Source organism: Bidens hawaiensis, unplaced genomic scaffold, assembly GCF_021521415.1.
Source record: "Bidens hawaiensis isolate Kalapana, Puna unplaced genomic scaffold, B.hawaiensis_p1.1 tig00000001_1, whole genome shotgun sequence".
NCBI classification, from domain to species: domain Eukaryota; kingdom Viridiplantae; phylum Streptophyta; class Magnoliopsida; order Asterales; family Asteraceae; genus Bidens; species Bidens hawaiensis.
Window position 1 is genome coordinate 3250691 of NW_027491014.1, and position 21063 is coordinate 3271753.

Genomic DNA, 21063 nt, shown 5'->3' on the forward strand with positions numbered 1-21063 from the left:
ACGATAGTACACTAATTAATGAGTTAATGGTATTTTGTATTTCTTATAAAATAGGGATGCTTACCTACGTACGTTTAGAAATGTTAATTTATTTATTACTGATAGTCCTGGTTAATGAAAGTTTTCAAACTGAGAATATTTAATAATACTTCTCTACAGACTGCTATCTAAACAAATAGCATGACCTTTAGTTTATAATCCAAAAAATATCAATAATGTATCAATTCCTCACCTCACTGATTAGAATCCCTTATAATTCAATTGAATTTAGCTTGAAAGCATATACTTGTGTGTTTACACAACCGTTAAAGCTTAATAAGTGGTAGACCAACAAATTCATAATATGGGCAAGGGTAATAGTTTCTAATAAAAATAAAGCATCTCCATACTGTTTATTAGAGTTGGATAACAAAATATAAAATAATCACCATTAGCAAGTACTAATTAAATATATTTGCTTCTTTTCTTCTTTCTTATGTTGTTGTTGGAGCCGCTTTCAGCAATCTCCGTATCTTCCTGCATTTATACACATAAAAAATTAGGATATATGGGGAAAGAGCAGATGAGAACTAATTATATTTTTCCTAAGAACTCATGAAAAACACTTAAAAAAAATTACATAAATGATTCATAATAAATAAAAATTTTAACTGGTTTTTCATGGTTTCTCAAAATTCTCAGAATATTTAAAGTTCTCAAAGATAATCCTACCATATATATCTACGTTTAAAGAAAAGACATTTAGATCGAACCTTCTTAATCCACTTTTGTCCTTCATAATGATTATTATTATCATGGGGACGGGGAGATACGAGGCTCTCGACAAAACTAGCACGAGTGTGGTTCCCGTTGAAGGGCACAAGGGTACCATCATCAACATAATAATCAGTATCTTCATCCGGCCAGTAGTGTACAATATCATACTTGCTCTGACAATGATCATCAATATATAGTTCCCACTTGTTGTTTTTCATTACCCATTTCTTCTTAGTAGACGGAGGGAAATCACTTGTATATATGCATAGACATTCTTCTATAACCCCTAGTAGATGAGAGTAACTAAATTTAAATAGCAGATCAGCACCTGGTAGGCGGATTACTTTAAACTCCTCTGTAGATAAATCCAAAGAAATAATTACTGTCTTCTTATACTTCTTCTTCATGAACCAATGAAGCGCCCCACCACATAAGATGCCAGAACAAGCAAAGCTCCCCGTTATCCTATACTTTAGTTGTCCAATAACTTTCCAAATAGCTGATTTCAATGTTAACACATGAAAATTCGTCACTATGCTACCTGTCCGCTTTCTTCTCATGAACCCTACTATAACCTTGTAATCATCTGCAGATGAATCATAACCAAAACCCCAACATATTGTTTCTCTGTCTATAGAGATAGAGGGAATACGATGAGATCGATAGGGTGGCGGCGGGAGTTTTCTATGTTCTCTAGTGGAAGGATTGGTTACCACTACCTCAAGAACATCAGGAGAAACACATAACAGGCCATCACAAGAACCAACAATATAAATGCAGTCCAACACATACAAAGCTTCTTCATCGAAAGGTATTGGAAGACTTACCCTTCTGTGTCCAAGTTCAGGGTTGTTTCGATCAATCATGTAAGCATGCTTCAAGTGAGCTTTAACAAACAAAAAACTGGATATAATAGATTGCCATGATTTACACACACTCTTGCATCGGATTAGATCTTTCGGACGCAATCGTAACAGTATCTTCTCAATCACATGATGAGGTACAAGCTCCGCCATTCGAATAAGCTACCTGTTAGAGAAAGTCAGAAACATGAGACTGGTATGGAAGCTACCTGTTGGAAAATAATATATATTTAACACAATATTATTTTACAAACACTACCTATCTAAAACCAACTAATAAGATCGATCCGATCATCTCACTAATTAATAACAGGTGCAGAATTACCCTTAAAAGAATATATATCTGTTTACTAATTATGCAGGTTAAAGTTGACGAATTGGAATTAAAAGATTCATTCGTTTAGATAATTACAATAAACGAAACAATCAAGTTTAATTTTCGTATGCACAGGAAGGGGGTTCAAAGCAAAAACAAAAACAAAAATACGTGCATACCTGATTGATTATCGATCAGCAGAACGTTTAGGGTTAGAAAACTCGTTCAGGGTTCATGAACCTGGGTTTAGGGTTGCACGTTTAAATATACATGAGTTAAAATTTAGCTGGGCCTGGCCTTATAGTTTATATCGTAAGAGGCCCAAAACATACGAAGCGTGTGAGACAATCTGAAGCGTTGATATGGACATAATTAACATTATTCTAATTACCGAAGAGTGGAAACGTACAAATTAAAAAGGCCATTGTCGTCAGTGAAATTGAAAACTTTGGTACGTTATTTTAGCGACTCTTCAATTCTCTAAAAACCCTAATCCTGTTGAAGAACAATCAGCAATCGATCTTGAAGAACAACTCATGGCTCATCCATGATGATAAACCTTAAGATCTCGTTCTGGATTTACAAATGGCTCATTCACGAAGATCAACCTTAGGATCTCGTTCTGGAATTACAACCAAACGGTTCATTACGTGATTTGTTTATTGTTCCATTACTGTCATTACGTGATTGTATATACTAGTTTTGTTTCATACGTGATTTTATACCTTAAGTCATTCTAAGAAATAATGTCATTATTACGCGATTGTATACAATAGTTTTGTTTCATTACGTGATTTTAAACCAGTTTTCTGTTACGTTATTCTAAAATATTCATGTCATTACGTGATTTGTATACACTAGTCTTGTTTTGTTACATGATTATATACAATACTCTTAAAAAATGTAAATTACGTGATACTAGTTGTATTATGTTATTATAATATAACTATTACTACATTATTAATATATTTTATTTTTAAATTAGATGAGTTAACATCTCACAACGCATATACAGTTTAACGATTTCGTTGCAGCACGAGGTCCTAAAAATACTTATTATGAATATTCATTTATTATTAATATTATTTATTTATTTTTTATTATTATTACTAATAAAAATATTAATAATGATAAAGTGATTAATCATTCCATTCTTACATGGTAACCAAACATGACAATGGAATGGTAACGATCCATTTCATTCCTTTTTCCATTCCATTACCACGTCCATTCCATTCCCTCATCTATTTCATTACCCCGTACCAAACATACCCTTAAGCTTTTGAGTGATAAACCGATTACCATTAATAACCAATATATCAAGCTCCTTCTCATCTCTGTGTCTTTTCATTTACATTCTTAATTAAGGAAGTATTTTTATTTTAGTAAAGCAATGTGTTTATGCTTTCTTTACTTACTCTTTAGATGGAATTAATCAATCACTTAATCTATCATTGAGGTTTGATTGATTCTTTCTAGATTCAAGAGTCGTGGCACTGCACCAGATACTTGATTCTGATACAGAATCAATCAAAGGCCCTATGACGATTAGGAACTAACAAGTGGCGGTAATACTTATATTCGGTATTGTAATTAGTTTATCTCTTGCATAATCGATACTTGTGAACTAATTGGGATCAATGATTATGCAATTTTAAAGATTACAAGACCTCGTGAAGGTAACTTGATTTCCTATCTTCCATATTAATGAAAAACATAAAGCTAGATTAATTAATATGGTATGGTTTACCCGAGCCTTAAACCGACCTACTTAAATAATACTAAGAATAGCAATCTTGTTATTGACCAATATGATAAGAACACTCTACGGAGAGATCAGGGTTTGAATCTGAGTCGCTACATTTCTAAACTAGTACAGCGCTAAGTACACTCGTTCGCGTCTCAGTGAGACTCAGTTTTGGTTCCCGACCTTGAACTAAGTGGTTGTTAATCTTATTAAGATTATCAAATTATTTTCCACATTTGGGGTTCTTATTCAAAATGGTTGGGAAACTCTTTTTAGAAGGATAACCGAGACGTACACTTTCAATTACACCGTTTTAAACAACGATAGTACACTAATTAATGAGTTAATGGTATTTTGTATTTCTTATAAAATAGGGATGCTTACCTTCGTACGTTTAGAAATGTTAATTTATTTATTACTGATAGTCCTGGTTAATGAAAGTTTTCAAACTGAGAATATTTAATAATACTTCTCTACAGACTGCTATCTAAACAAATAGCATGACCTTTAGTTTATAATCCAAAAAATATCAATAATGTATCAATTCTTCACCTCACTGATTAGAATCCCTTATAATTCAATTGAATTTAGCTTGAAAGCATATACTTGTGTGTTTACACAACCGTTAAAGCTTAATAAGTGGTAGACCAACAAATTCATAATATGGGCAAGGGTAATAGTTTCTAATAAAAATAAAGCATCTCCATACTGTTTATTAGAGTTGGATAACAAAATATAAAATAATCACCATTAGCAAGTACTAATTAAATATATTTGCTTCTTTTCTTCTTTCTTATGTTGTTGTTGGAGCCGCTTTCAGCAATCTCCGTATCTTCCTGCATTTATACACATAAAAAATTAGGATATATGGGGAAAGAGCAGATGAGAACTAATTATATTTTTCCTAAGAACTCATGAAAAACACTTAAAACAAAATTACATAAATGATTCATAATAAATAAAAATTTTAACTGGTTTTTCATGGTTTCTCAAAATTCTCAGAATATTTAAAGTTCTCAAAGATAATCCTACCATATATATCTACGTTTAAAGAAAAGACATTTAGATCGAACCTTCTTAATCCACTTTTGTCCTTCATAAAGATTATTATTATCATGGGGATGGGGAGATACGAGGCTCTCGACAAAACTAGCACGAGTGTGGTTCCCGTTGAAGGGCACAAGGGTACCATCATCAACATAATAATCAGTATCTTCATCCGGCCAGTAGTGTACAATATCATACTTGCTCTGACAATGATCATCAATATATAGTTCCCACTTGTTGTTTTTCATTACCCATTTCTTCTTAGTAGACGGAGGGAAATCACTTGTATATATGCATAGACATTCTTCTATAACCCCTAGTAAATGAGAGTAACTAAATTTAAATAGCAGATCAGCACCTGGTAGGCGGATAACTTTAAACTCCTCTGTAGATAAATCCAAAGAAATAATTACTGTCTTCTTATACTTCTTCTTCATGAACCAATGAAGCGCCCCACCACATAAGATGCCAGAACAAGCAAAGCTCCCCGTTATCCTATACTTTAGTTGTCCAATAACTTTCCAAATAGCTGATTTCAATGTTAACACATGAAAATTCGTCACTATGCTACCTGTCCGCTTTCTTCTCATGAACCCTACTATAACCTTGTAATCATCTGCAGATGAATCATAACCAAAACCCCAACATATTGTTTCTCTGTCTATAGAGATAGAGGGAATACGATGAGGTCGATAGGGTGGCGGCGGGAGTTTTCTATGTTCTCTAGTGGAAGGATTGGTTACCACTACCTCAAGAACATCAGGAGAAACACATAACAGGCCATCACAAGAACCAACAATATAAATGCAGTCCAACACATACAAAGCTTCTTCATCGAAAGGTATTGGAAGACTTACCCTTCTGTGTCCAAGTTCAGGGTTGTTTCGATCAATCATGTAAGCATGCTTCAAGTGAGCTTTAACAAACAAAAAACTGGATATAATAGATTGCCATGATTTACACACACTCTTGCATCGGATTAGATCTTTCGGACGCAATCGTAACAGTATCTTCTCAATCACATGATGAGGTACAAGCTCCGCCATTCGAATAAGCTACCTGTTAGAGAAAGTCAGAAACATGAGACTGGTATGGAAGCTACCTGTTGGAAAATAATATATATTTAACACAATATTATTTTACAAACACTACCTATCTAAAACCAACTAATAAGATCGATCCGATCATCTCACTAATTAATAACAGGTGCAGAATTACCCTTAAAAGAATATATATCTGTTTACTAATTATGCAGGTTAAAGTTGACGAATTGGAATTAAAAGATTCATTCGTTTAGATAATTACAATAAACGAAACAATCAAGTTTAATTTTCGTATGCACAGGAAGGGGGTTCAAAGCAAAAACAAAAACAAAAATACGTGCATACCTGATTGATTATCGATCAGCAGAACGTTTAGGGTTAGAAAACTCGTTCAGGGTTCATGAACCTGGGTTTAGGGTTGCACGTTTAAATATACATGAGTTAAAATTTAGCTGGGCCTGGCCTTATAGTTTATATCGTAAGAGGCCCAAAACATACGAAGCGTGTGAGACAATCTGAAGCGTTGATATGGACATAATTAACATTATTCTAATTACCGAAGAGTGGAAACGTACAAATTAAAAAGGCCATTGTCGTCAGTGAAATTGAAAACTTTGGTACGTTATTTTAGCGACTCTTCAATTCTCTAAAAACCCTAATCCTGTTGAAGAACAATCAGCAATCGATCTTGAAGAACAACTCATGGCTAATCCATGATGATAAACCTTAAGATCTCGTTCTGGATTTACAAATGGCTCATTCACGAAGATCAACCTTAGGATCTCGTTCTGGAATTACAACCAAACGGTTCATTACGTGATTTGTTTATTGTTCCATTACTGTCATTACGTGATTGTATATACTAGTTTTGTTTCATACGTGATTTTATACCTTACGTCATTCTAAGAATTAATGTCATTATTACGCGATTGTATACAATAGTTTTGTTTCATTACGTGATTTTAAACCAGTTTTCTGTTACGTTATTCTAAAATATTCATGTCATTACGTGATTTGTATACACTAGTCTTGTTTTATTACGTGATTATATACAATACTCTTAAAAAATGTAAATTACGTGATACTAGTTGTATTATGTTATTATAAAAATGTGGGTCATTTTATCCGGTATTCTTGTTTCATTACTTGATTTTATACAATATTCTTGTATCATTACATGATTTACACACTGGCTTACAAAACAAATTTTAAGGTGTTATGTGATTGCACACTGATACGTGATTATATAATATTACGTAATTACGTAGTACGGACCGATTATTACGTAATTATGTAACATTACGTGATTATGTACCAATATTCATTACGTGATTTGTATACATTTTACAGGTACAAGCAATTATACCCTTCCATACCTATCCTTCGTACACTTCGTACGCTTGTGGCTTCTTGTATGGTAACCGGCACTATATATATGTGTGTGTATATATATATACGGAGAGATCAAATAAAAAAATCATAAAAAGTCGGCTAAAACATGATTTTTTAAAATTTTTTTTACCATTTCTTTTATGGCAAATTGGATTTAAATAATCCAACCTTTTGTGTATTGCCCGATAATAATCCAACTGTGTTTATTACCCACAATAATCCCACCTTTTACTGTTTGTTTGTTTTATGGACCATCGTTAAAAAAAACTTAGCGTCGTTAGTTTGATGCTGACGTGTCACGTCAATTGCAACATCAGTCTGATGCTGACGTGGTTGGTCACGTCAGCTGCCACGCAATGAAGTTGTTAGGATCTGATCAGTAAAGTTCAACTCAATTAAGCAAATCAACAAGTAAATAATAATAACAATAGCAGTAAGCACATCGGAAATAAGAGAAATTCAGTTGTATTATAAATGTAACCGAATGATTCAAGTACTACAAAGGAATTCAGGAAATACAAGAAGAGTCTCTCAGCTCACACACGAGCACTTGAATGAATGCCGATGCAACAGTGCACTGGTATTTATAGAAACTGCTGATGTGAGCTGACGTCACTACTGAAAGTGACATTTAACAAACTAACTAACAACTACCGACCTATGACATATAACTACCGTAAATACTACAAACTACTGACTAGACTATAAACTACTGAGTCTTCAAGTCTTCATCAGTAGTTGGTCATGGTTGTTCTTTTGGTCAGTACTTTAGTTATTGCTTCTTCGGTAGTGGTAGAATGGTAGTTTGCTTCATGTCGGTACTTCCAGTAAAGACTCTTCGGTAGTTCAGGTTTCCTCAGCAGTACTTGCTTTTATTCTCTAACTCTTGTGGACAGCGTTTAAAGTTAAGGTTTTATCAGTTCTTGCTTTGTTCTTGATCACTGTTCCTGCTTCATCTAATTTGTTTCTAAAAACCCATCTTGTACCAATTGCACACTTATTGGGAGGCAATGGTGCAAGATCACAAACTCTCGGTTTTTGAAACTGCAACAATCCATCTTGCATAGCTTGAACCAATTAGTATCTCTTAAAGCTTCCTGATACTTCTTAGGCTCAATCTGTGAAATGAAGACTGCATGCATGTTGAGATCTGACGCCTGAAGTAATGTCTCTTATGATATTATCCAGAGGATGAGTGGTAACTTCAGTATAATCTAATCAGGCTGGGGTTCAGTTTGAAAGGAATCAGGCTGGGGTTCAGTTTACTTGTGGGATGAATGAAATTTGTAGGTCCCGAAACCGAATGCGAAAACCAACGGCTTGTTCTTGATAAGCGCTCGAGACGGTTGCGGTAAAAACAAACGATCGAACAAATATATAAAGATTGTATTGAACTACTCCGAACCGGTAACAAAATATTCATAACATAAAACGAACCGATCCCACCCAAGGCGAGCTCCCCTTGGGTGGTTGTTTACACAATACAAAACACACACATAAACAAGAACAACAAGTCCCTACTTATAACCTAACACATAATCTTAGAAGCTTTCCCGTTGAATTTAAACGTGCGTCGAAGCTCTCGTCTCGTATCCGAATTTACTCGCCGACATTGATGGTTGGGTATAAGTTAACTATTATTATATATTAATTAGTTAATTTCAGTTAAATAAACTAACGAACATTGGCACTTCAAGAGTTGTTATGTGTTTTCAGGAACTTGGAAGCTATGGAGCTTATTGAGGATATTTACGGGCTTGGAATGAAGACTTAGAAGTGAGAAATTGGAAGTGCACGCATCACGAGACATTAAAAGGAATTAAATGATCTTTCAGGCGAAAAGATCATCTTCTAGATACGAGAAGATGCAAGAAGGACAACTTAGCGAAACACGAAGTTGCTGGATATAGGGCCCGACTATTTTGTTCTTCGCGATACGCGAAGAAGCAAGCCAAGTCATCTTTGCGATACGCGAAGATGCTCAAAGTCGGCAAAAATTAGGGTTTGCCTTATATAAACCTATTAACCTCTCCATTCGGCATATTACGACTTCAAGAGGCAGAAGATATTGGTGAGCATGAAATCGAATTAACCGAACCGAAACCGAATAACCGAAAAAACCGAACCGAAAAATTCCGAACCGAAAAAATCCGAACTGAAGCATTAACCGACGATTAATTTTTTAGTTTTTCAAAAAAATGATTTTTGGGTTTAGATTAGGTTATCCATTTAAAAAAAACAAAAAAAAAACCGAACCGAACCGAACCGATTAATCAAACATATGTTTTCTCCGTGTTTTTTTAAGATGTTATGATCAGAAACAAAACATCAAAAAAATCTACCATTGATGGTGATGAAAATCATGAAGATGATCAAGATTGGGTCTAAAATTTGAAGATGAATAAGACAATGAATGAAGATACGGGAAACCTTTAGTTTTTTTATTAAGAACGTTGTTGAATTTTAAACTTTACTACGCAAACAACTTTGTATTTATTTGGTTCCACATAACACGTGCCTATTTTTGTATTTTGAATTCTATATGTATTAGGTAATTTATTTTTTTGAATTCTATTTTTTTTTAATGTCTACTCACAATAAAAAAATCGAAAATAACCTAAACCGAAACCAAAAATAACTGAAAAGCGAATAACCGAATAATCGAATAACCGAAAACCGATTGGTTGGTATTCTAAAATAACCGATAGCTTAGGTTTAGGTTTGAGTTTCCACCGAACCGAATCGAACCGTGCTCACCCCTAGCAGAAGAGGTGTTCTAGGGCGACTTTCAGCCATCCCGAAGCTTCCGGTTCCATCCTTGATCGTATGTTCATCAAGATAAGTACTTTAACGATTATGTCGACATCCGGCTAATCGTGTATGTTCGTTCTAGGCTAAGGTTTTGTGTGAAATATATGACTAGATTCTTAGGCTTAATGAATAGAGCTTAATTGATTTTATATGAATTTGTCTTGCTTAATTAGTTATCTGGTTGATTAAAGTTTGTGTTTGCGATTTTTGATTTGTGTAATGTTTGTTTGGTTGTTCATCAACATTTAGGGTTTAAGCTCTTGTGTCATTGAACTAGAATCATCAAACCTTATCATTGAGTTAGTTGTCCTAGACATAGAATTGACAATTGCGGTGTCCGGGTTCATTTATCTCAACAATTCGGTTGAGTTATCATTTGTCATCATAAATCAAACCATAAGACTAACAATTATTGTAAAACTAAAGACGAGAGAATCTGTGATTAATATATGGAACACGTAACCCAAACCTAGAATGAATGCTTTCATTAATATTGTTTACAAATCATTTCAACATAATCGTTTAGTTTAATTAATTTTTTTCTAAAAACCCCTTGACATCGACTGTCCGTCTTAGTTAATAATTAATTTTGTAGGGCCAATATTCTATATTGTTTTTAGGATTGTATACGTCTTTCTAGTTTGCTTTTAGTCGGTGTAGTATGTACTTTGTACGTTTATTTTGTAAGTTTATTGTGTAAACTTTTGAGAAATGGGACCCTATATAAAGGCCACTTAACCCATTTCTCCACAACCCCTTTTCATAACTCTTGGAAATAAAGAAATTTCTCTCTCTCTCTCTATATATATATATCTTCTTATTCTTTCTTCCAAGCAAATAAACCAAACAAACTAAGATCCGAGATCCGAGTGTCGTTGGTGATTTCCGCTAACCAACAACACGGATTGATCCGAGTCAAGTCTTGAGATCCATTTAGGGACCTACAAGTGGTATCAGAGCTTTCGGCTTGACTTTTTGTGGTTTTCGGGTCAAACTTTTCGGGTTTTGATCTTAGTTTTTGTCGGATTTGAGGTTGATTTCGTGTTCCTCATCTCCTTTGGAGTCCCTTACACCTTGGAAACACACGAGAATCACTAAATCTAAGTTTTTAGTATTTTAAGTTTTTGTGCCTGAGCTCAGATTCGGCTTAAAACTCAGATCTAGGCCGATTTATTGATTTTTTTGACTAAAGTCTTTTTGACTTTTTGGAAGTTTGGGTGTTATATACTAAAAAAAAATCGCATCGGGTACTATAGCAGTCGCTTCCGAGGTACTGTAGCAATCACCGGAGTACTGTAGCAATCGCATCGTCGAGGTACTGTAGCAATCGCTTCGCACGGGGTACTGTAGAAAATCGTTTTGCTTCGCACGCGCAACTGTAGCAACCGCTTCGCTTCACACAGGTTGTAGGGCCAATATTATATATTGTTTTTAGGATTGTATATGTCGTTTTATTTTGCTTTAGTCGTTGTAGTACGTACTCGATATGTTTATTTTGTAGGTTTATTATGTAAAGTTTGGAGAAATGGGAACCTATATAAAGGGCACTTTACCCATTTCTCCATAACCCTATCCAACTCTTTCACAACCCTTTCACTCCAGGACATAAAAGTTTCTCACTCTCCAAAACCTCTCCTCTCATTTTCTCTCTTTTGTACCAACAAACTAAGATCTGAGATCCGAGTGTCGTTGGTGATTTCCGCTAACCAATAACAGGGATTGATCCGAGTCAAGTCTTGAGATCAATCTAGAGGACCTACAAGTGGTATCAGGGCTTTCGGCTCGACTTTTTGTGAGTTTCGGGTCAAACTTTTCGGGTTCTGATCTTTGTTTTTTTTTGGATTTGAAGTTGATTTCGTGTTACTCATCTCTTTTGGAGTCCCTTACACCTTGGAAATACACGAGAATCACCAAATATAAGTTTTTAGTACTTTAAGTTTTTGTGTCCGAGCTTAGATTCGGCTTAAAAACTCAGATCTAGGCCGATTTATTGATTTTTATAGTAAAGTCTTTTTGACTTTTTGGAAGTTTGGGTGCTATATTCTCAAAAAAAAAAAAAATTCGCATTGGTACTGTAGCAGTCGCTTCCGAGGTACTGTAGCAATCGCTCGGAGTACTGTAGCAATCGCATCGCCGAGATACTGTAGCAAACGTTTCGCTTCGCACGGGGTACTGTAGCAATCGCTTCGCATCGGGTACTGTAGCAACTCATGCGAAACATTGTAGCGACTATGTACTGTAGCAACTCATACGAAACATTGTAGTGACTCGACACTGTAGCAACTCGGTACTGTAGCAAAAAAAAAAACAAAAAAAAAATCTAATCGAGTTAAAAAAAATGTCTTACGAACCTAAGCTTGAGGAAATATGGATATGGGAGAAAGCCGAAAGGAAATATTGAAAAGAGAATTCGACATGTTTACACATATTAAAGGAGAATCGATTTTCTCTCTCATCAACAGATTTGAGTCACTCGTCACCAAGATGAGAAGTGTTGGTATCATCAATGGTTTGTTTCAGATCAACATGAAGCTATTGAATTCACTGCTTTATACATGGAGCATCAATGTGGTTACCATTAAAACACCACAAATCTGTATACCATGACACTCTTAGAGTTGGCTTCTACCATCAAGTCTTTTGAAATAATGGAAGATAAGCTCCAAATGAACAATCAGTCCAAAGAAAATAAAGTTGGGACAAGTGCTGCCGGTAAAAGTAGTCATGCATGTCCTATCATTCCCGACACATCACTGATGAGGTAAATCACAATATTTGTTCTCAAGCATGCATCAACAAAGTCACATAGTATATATCTCATCAAGACGAAGTTTTGAAAGAAAATGCAAAACTTTATCAGTTAAATGCTGAATATTTAAAAGCTGATAAGATCTACGTTGAAAAGATTAAAACTCATCACGATGATGTAGCTAATCTTAGACTTGAAAATTTTCGAGAAAAGCATAATGTCATTTATTATAAAGACATAATTAATGATTTAAAAGAAGAAATTAAGAAATTAAAACTCGAAGTTTCTGATAAGAAAGAAAAGAAAAAACAAGTCGAAAGATTTGAGGCATCATCTGAGAAGTTAGATGATCTTATTGGAGCCCAGAGAAGTACTAAAGTTAAAGCGGGGTTGGGGTACGATTACCCTGCCGTACCACCACCATTCAATGATAACTACACCAGTTTTCCCCACTTTAGCTATAATACTTTTCCAGAGGAAGAAATGGAATACGGAGTTGGTAGAATACCAACGCCTGTGAAATTTGTTCCTGTAGCCTCTCAAACTGCTGCTCCAGTCCCATCATCTGATAAATCTGACATCAATGTGTCTTGTGTAGCAGTTGGTGATGTAAATGGTGGTGAATGTGGGACGGTTAACCTGGGTTGTAAGCTAAAAAGAAAGTTAGAACCACGTTTTGAATCATGTGTGGATCTAACCAAAACTATTAACAATCCAGTTTGTAATAAAGTTTGTGAATCCATGTTGGGAAGTTTAAAGTCAGGGTCAAATTATGTATTTTGTGAAAATTCAAGTGATGATAGTTGTACAAACATTTTCAATGAAAATGAATGTTCTTCTTCTGACTTAGATTATGAAACCGTTTGTGATGAAATTTTTGTTGAAAAATGTGTCAATGAAAGTAGGCCTGTGAGGTGAACATATCAAGTTGTTCATCATCAAGTTGTGAGACTGAGGATAATTCAAGTAAAAGCAAAGTTTTTGAAAATGAAAAGACAAGTACTTCGTGTAAATATGTTCCACCAAATAAACGATCATTTTCTCAAACAACCAATCAATCAAGAAACCCTCAGTCATACAACTTATGTGACAACAACTACTATGGTCATTATCAACAAAATTTTGTTGATCCATATTACACAAATGTGATTTATAATCATGTTCCTTTCCAAGGATCACCTTTCCCATCGCACCAACCACATTATAGTTCAGACGAGTTCTATGGCACTCCTAGGAGAAAGTGTTGTTTTGTGTGTGGTCACTCTTCTCACCTTGCAAGACATTGCAAGCACTGGTTCAAGCAACAACTTGATATTCAAAGGCGGCTTAGTCAGTCCCCAAAAGGAGCTTTTAGTAGCCTTGATTCAAGGACTGATCAAGATGATAATGAACCCAGCGAAATGGATGTGAGATCCAAAGTAAAACACATAAGAAACCTTTTTGTAAAACCAAGAAGGATAAAATCAAAAAGGATTCTAAGACTGTAAGTTTGAGGATTCACCAAAAACAATTCTAAAATCAAGCAAACAGAAGTCCAAAATTGCCAAAACCAAGGAACAAGTTTTTGCTTGGATTCCTAAGGACCGCTCTTCATCAAGTGAGGCTCCAACAAGAAATAAATGGTTTTCAGGAAATAAAATCAAGTTTGGTCGATTTACGGTTGACCTTCCCGAGACAAAAGTATCCCGGGAACCCATGTCTATTTGAAAGCTTAGTGCATGCAGGGTCAATCAAGGAGGACTATCAACAGTATTAGGTACTTAGATAGTGATTGCACCCAGCATATGATGGGAGACGAACCCTTGCTATTTGATGCTAAACCATTCGATGGCGTGTTCGAGTCTTTCATAAGCGACATGGGAGGACAAACTTCAAGGAAGGGAAGCCTTGTTTAAATGGTTCAATAACAACTTTCAAGCGTTTCTCAACTAACCTCATCCAACTACTTCTCTCAAGTGATGGATCCAGCATCAGCTGTTGGATCTCGGTTTGAATCTCTTCAACTTTGTCATACAATGTGATAATGTATGATTAAGATAGTTCATCTGACAACAACTTTGTTGACCTTTTCACTAAAACCATCGATCATGCTCGATTTGAATTTCGGGTCGAATAGATCGGCATGATCAATTTTGATTAAAACAAACTATCTATCTTTTTGTATATAAAATTGTAAATATTTTTCAAATATGTCACAATTTTAGAGGGAGAAAATGAGTTAAGTTTAACTCACCAAAAATATTTTCAATTCATCTTAAGAAAAGCAAAAACAAATCATTCGATTAGCAAAAAGATTTTATCTTACTTTTAAGAAAATCTAAAAGGAATTGTCCCATTTAGAGTGAGCTCCTACTTAGAGGGAGTCGGATATTTAAAATTTTGAGAAGTTGATCCGACCATTGGAAAATGATAAGAAATTATCTCTAACGATTCTAGCACATGAAAAGAATAGATAAAAAGCCAACAAGACCATTGCTTGATGTTTAGATAGGCTTGACAAATTAGTAAGTGTCATAGTGATATAAACTTAAATATCTTCCTATGCTAGTGGTTACACGTTGTGAAGCGGTTGCCGACTCCAACTAAAGTCATATTAATGAAGGCTGAAATGCAATTAAACATGTCATACCCAAGCCTCTCTTTACCTTATCACAGTTGTCTTATGAAAAATCAGTGTCATTTTTCAATTTTCATTGAGTCAAGAAAAGAGTCAAGTAAAGCGTCAAGAAATGAAAGAAAAAGAAAAACAAAAGAGTCAGAAAAGAAAAAGAAAAATCAAGAAAAAGTGTCAGAAAAAGAGTCAGTTTTAGGAATTTTAACTTCTGCTTTATTTCTTCATTTATTTTGATTTAAGCCTTGGACTTTCTCCTATGCGATAATATGGTATTATCCGACCTGATTGTTAAGGCCCTGAATCTTCTGCTTTGTTTTATTTTCTTTCTTTTGTTCAAGCCTTGGACTTTCTCTGCGCGATAATATGGTATTATCCGACCTGATTGTTATGGCCTGAACTTCTACTTTATTTTAATCTTTCTAGATAATGTGACTCCATGTTGCGATCTTTCTCAGAAAAATAATTTAGTAAACGTTTAAAGTAAATATTTTTGATATATAATATTAATTTCATCTTTATTCCTATCTTATTTTTGTTTTAACTTCAAAAAATTATGTATATATTTTCGTTATTTTTAAAATATATGAAAATGCCAAAAAGATTTTAAACTTTTATTATGTTCGTACATATTTTGTTAAACTTTGTTTCATTCAAAATCATGTGTTTTGTTGTCAAGGTCGTTCATACAAAGTTCGTTGGAAATCTGGGACTTAAACAAATCATTTACAAGTTGAGAGACTGAAATTGGGAGGGTCTGTGAACAAATTTTTCTTTGACCCTCGAGAGGGTCTGTGAATGAATCTTATTCGTTCTAAGTTTAGTGCAGTTATAAATGGATAGGTAGATCAAGATCAAGTCTGCTTGGAGTTGCAGATGTTGAAGCACCTAAAAGAAAACGAGAACGTGAAAGTTGGTGGTTGAACCTAAAAAGGAACTGATTGTACCTAAAGACAAGGAAAGAAACCAGTCGGCTCAAGAAAGTCAACCAAAGAAAATTAGATGTCGAGCCTCTCGCATCTGATGTTTCTAAAATTTGTTGTTGCCGATCCTTCCCAGAAAATAATATAAGAACTGGAAAATAAAGAACTGTTCAAGATCCAATCTGGTTCAAGATCATGGATCAAGACAAGTACTAAGTTTCAAGAAATAAAGATGAAGCAAAGAACTTGACGAAGGTTCCTCGACATACTCAATCCTAGAGGGAGATTGTAGGGCCAATATTCTATATTGTTTTTAGGATTGTATACGTCGTTTTAGTTCGCTTTTAGTCGGTGTAGTACGTACTCGGTACGTTTATTTTGTAAGTTTATTGTGTAAACTTTGGAGAAATGGGGACTCTATATAAAGGCCACCTATCCCATTTCTCCACAACCACTTTTCACAACTCTTGGAAATAAAGAAATTTCTCTCTCTTTCTCTCTCTCTCTCTCTCTCTATATATATATATATATATATATATCTTCTTCTTTCTTTCAAGCAAATAAACCAAACAAACTAAGATCCGAGATCCGAGTGTCGTTGATGATTTCCGCTAACCAACAACACGGATTGATCCGAGTCAAGTCTTGAGATCCATTTAGGGACCTAAAAATTTAGTTAAAAATAAATTAGCACTTTTCTTGCTTAATTTCTTTGTGAACACATGTACAGGCACCGAAAATGTAGCGCCGATCTGTGCTAAAACTACATTTATTCCCACAAATTATTTTTTGAGTCTAACTTTTATGAAAAACAAATTACTTTGTATGCCTTAATCATATCTTTAACAACTTCTTGTCTATTTATCCCCATATACTTAACTTTCTATAGCCAAGATTAAATTTCGAGGACGAAATTTCTTTAACACGGGGATAATGTAACAACCCCAATTTTTGGCCTGAGTTATTTTTTTTTCTTATTTTCTTTAAGTGTTATCTATTTAGTATTTGATTTTTGAATGAACTTTAGTTTGAAGGCAAACTAGGAAATTATGGAATAAAAATTCATTTCCAGTTAAACATAAGATCGCACTATTGGCACACACTTACCTGACCCTACGCTAGAATAGGTTCGATCCAATACCCTCCAACCCACACTATGTTGGGCTTGGTCCAAATCTTTCAAGCATAACTGTTAGGTCCCTTTTTGTTTATATTAGTCTTTTGTATTGATGATTATGTAATGGGCCATTTTGTTTATTTTGTATATTTTAGGCTCAAGAGAAACAATGTTGTAAAGCCCATTGGGCATTTGATATGACTTACTTCTCATTCATGCTTCCCTATAAATAGGAAGCGTGCCATGAGAAGTAAAGGGTGTAGTAGTTGTTGTTGATTGTTAAAAAAAAGAAAAACCTTTTGTTATAACTCTCTCTCTTTCTCTCGGCTCTCTCTCTTTTTCTCTAAAACCATCGAAAATAACATCTCAAGATCCGAGACCGCTTAGGTGGCTTAGTGTGATTTCCGCTAGCACTAAGCTCGGTTGATCCAAGACTATTGTTAGATCCACCCAAATCGGGACCTACAATTGTATCAGAGCTTCGGCTCACTAGTTGAGGGTTTTTGGATCACAACCTTTTGTTTTGATCTTGAGAAGAAGAAAACAAGTGTTCTTGCAAGAAAAGTTCCCAAACACCACAAAAACAAGAAAAATACAAAAAGAATCGGCAAAATCTTCATAAAATTGTCTTAGAAGGTGTTCTTGGTAAAGATAGCTCGTGTTCAAGTTCTAGATCCAAAAGTTTTTGTCATAAAAGCATTAAATTTAGTGTTTATGGGTTTAAAAAGTGTTGAAATTGACAAGTGAAAATTTTCGCTTCTCATGGCATGAAAATCAGTGTACCAACCTTTGACCTAGAACTGACAGTTAGGTGGAACAGATCCCAAGAAAGATTGCTTGCTTCTAGAAAACTGAACTTTTTCGCATCAAAAAGTTTTTTGCTTTGGTTAAAACTTTTTCGCTTCGCTTGAAAACTTTTCGCTACGCAGAGAATTTTTTCGCTTCGCTTCACTGTTCATATTTCGCTTCACATAGAACTTTTTCGCTTCGCATTACTGTTCATCGGAAGTTTTTCGCTTCGCCTGAAGCAACTTTTCACCTCGCTTACCTGAACCTTTTCTCTTCGCTTGGCTTCACTTTTTCGCTTCGCTTGAAAAGGGGTTTCACGCGAAAAACTTGCCCGTGTTGAATTTTAAGCTGTTTGAAGGTTGCTAAGTGTTTGAGATATCTGAAATCATGACAAGCATGGATTTTGAATTGTTGAAGGGGTGTTTGTTATTGGAAAACCAAGTGGGAACACCTACAAAGCCACCAAAGTATATGACCTTGGATGATAACTTTGCAGACTTCAAATGGAGATTCATGAACTATATCTCATTGACCAAGACTGATTTAATGAGTTGTTTTGAACAAGGTCCTCATGTTCCCGTGACTCACACTGATGCTCGGGAACAACTTAAGGCTCCAGAAAACTATGATCAAGCAGACAGGGACTTGTTAGCACAAGACAAGAAAGCCTATCTCATTTTGACTGTTTACCTTTCAAATGAGATCATTGAAACTCTTTGTGAACACACAAGTGCCAAGGGTCTGTGGGAAGCACTTGTTGAGAAAGTTGAGAGCAATGCCAAAATAAGGGAAAACAAGAAGGCCCTATTAAAGGAAGAATTCAATATATTTAATCATCGTCAAGGTGAAGCTGTTTTAGATTTGGTCGAGAGATTTGAGAAGTTGATGGTAAGAATTAGGGCTGCAAGTGTCAACATTGCAAATGCTGAGGTCAATCACAAGTTGATGAATTCACTACCATACAACTAGAACACCAATACAATTACAATCAAAATAACTACAAACTTGAATTCCATGACACACAGTGATTTGATCTCCACAATCAAGTCATTTGAGATGGATGAACAGATGAGAATGAATAATCATCTAAGTTCCATAAATCAAGCTGGAGTGAGTTCTGCTTCCTCAATGCCAACTGCTTTCTTAAGCAAGACTCAACAGAATGTGTATCCTGTGACCACTCCTAAGTACTCCCAAGTGTACCTTCACAACCAACAACATTCATCTCAACAAGTAATCAATCAGATTCTTCCAGTACAAGCTCGTTTCAAAAGGCAGTCGACAATGCGGTTGCCCAAGCCTTAAAAGCTCAAGGGATTTCCTCATCTTTAAAACCTCAACCAACCAAACCTTCAAGTTTCTGTGAAGCACTACCCATGTTAAATGACTCCAACATCACAATAGTTCATGCTTTTCTGTCAAGCCACGAAGATTTGATACAAGGAAATCTATTGCCCCCACAGTTTGAAGCTGGAGATTTAAGAGATATCAATCAAAAGGATCTTCAAAAGATGGATATCAAGTACCAATTGGCAATGGCGGTACAAAGAGCTACAAACTTCATGAAGACGTACGGGAAAGATAGCTTCAATGATTCTGATAGAAAAAGGATTGGGTTTGACAAGTCGAAGCTGCGATGTTACAACTGTGGTGAAATGGGTCATTTTTCTCGATAATGCACGAATCCTTCAAAACCTGCCAATGATATTTGTGTGACTGAGGTGACAGAGGAAGAGAACAGCAAGGCTGCAGGAAAAAGGCATGAGGTGTTGAAACCAAGCAACTCATCTCAAAGAATTGGAGGTCATCCACACAAGGGCAACTCAAGCTCAAACTCAAAGTCTCTTGTCTCCAAATCGGAGGTCCAAGTTGGTGCAATTTCAAGATCTGCAGAACCCTCTCAATATGGCAGGCATGGCCTTCACAACAAACGATGAACCTTCTTCGTCTGCAACTGCAAGTTCTGATGCGTCACCATCTGATGAGGTAAAAAGAAATATGTGCACTCAAGCTTGCATAAATAAGGTTACATATTTAGATATCTTCAGGATGAAGTTTTGAAAGAAAATGCAAAACTTCGTCAACTAAATGCTGAGTATGTAAAGGCTGACAAGATATATGTTGAAAAGATTAAAACACATCACGATGATGTTGCAAATCTTAAACTTAAAATCTTTCAAGGAGAGCACAATGTCATCTTTTAAAAAGACATAATAAATAAACTAAAAGATGAGATTCAAAAGTTGAAACTTGATCTTTCTGATAAACGTGAAAAAGAAAAACAAGTTGAAAGATTTGAAGCATCATCTGAAAAATTAGATGATCTTATTGGAGTTCATAGAAGCACTAAAGTCAAAACGGGGCTAGGTTATGATTATTCAGCAATGCCTCCACCAATGAATTATAATTACACTTGCCTACCCCATTTTAGCTATTATAATACTTCTCCTGATAAAGAGATGGCCTATGGTATTGGTAAAGTACCAAAACCAGTAAAAGTAAAATTTGGGCGTTATTCAAATTAACTCTTTGTTTCTGTGTTTGCGTTCGTGTTAGTTCGGTTGCTCTAATTCCAATTAAAGTTATTAACTGATATATGTAATTTCAATGTATAATGTGCAATACTCTTATAACATGATTGGGAGTATATATAATTTCAAATTTGCGGTGGAGTTATATGTAAATGGCCCGTTGAATGAATTTAAGGAGTTTTAGATGTAATTGAATGGAAAAGGTAATATGTGATTTCATCCCATGTTATTCCTCTAATAATCTTTAGGAGACACCAAGTCCGTGTCAACATGTATCAAGAACCGGAGGGGCAATGCATAACCTGTTACCGAGGCTAGCTCTGTTGGAGTGAACATGCTTTAGACCATCGGACCTTTTCATTAATCTG

The 21063-nt window shown here is 35.1% G+C and overlaps 2 protein-coding genes across 2 annotated transcripts; both read right to left on the bottom strand.

The window, feature by feature from the left end:
• Positions 1–444: 444 nt before the first annotated feature.
• Positions 445–1772, bottom strand: LOC143636814 (putative F-box/kelch-repeat protein At1g12870). The gene is made up of 2 exons (XM_077104571.1): positions 753–1772; positions 445–516 (listed from the first exon to the last, which is right to left on the bottom strand). The coding sequence occupies exons 1-2, from the start codon at positions 1770–1772 to the stop codon at positions 445–447; spliced, it is 1092 nt and encodes a 363-aa protein (XP_076960686.1).
• Positions 1773–4446: 2674 nt separating this feature from the next.
• Positions 4447–5775, bottom strand: LOC143528989 (putative F-box/kelch-repeat protein At1g12870). The gene is made up of 2 exons (XM_077025125.1): positions 4756–5775; positions 4447–4518 (listed from the first exon to the last, which is right to left on the bottom strand). The coding sequence occupies exons 1-2, from the start codon at positions 5773–5775 to the stop codon at positions 4447–4449; spliced, it is 1092 nt and encodes a 363-aa protein (XP_076881240.1).
• Positions 5776–21063: the final 15288 nt, after the last annotated feature.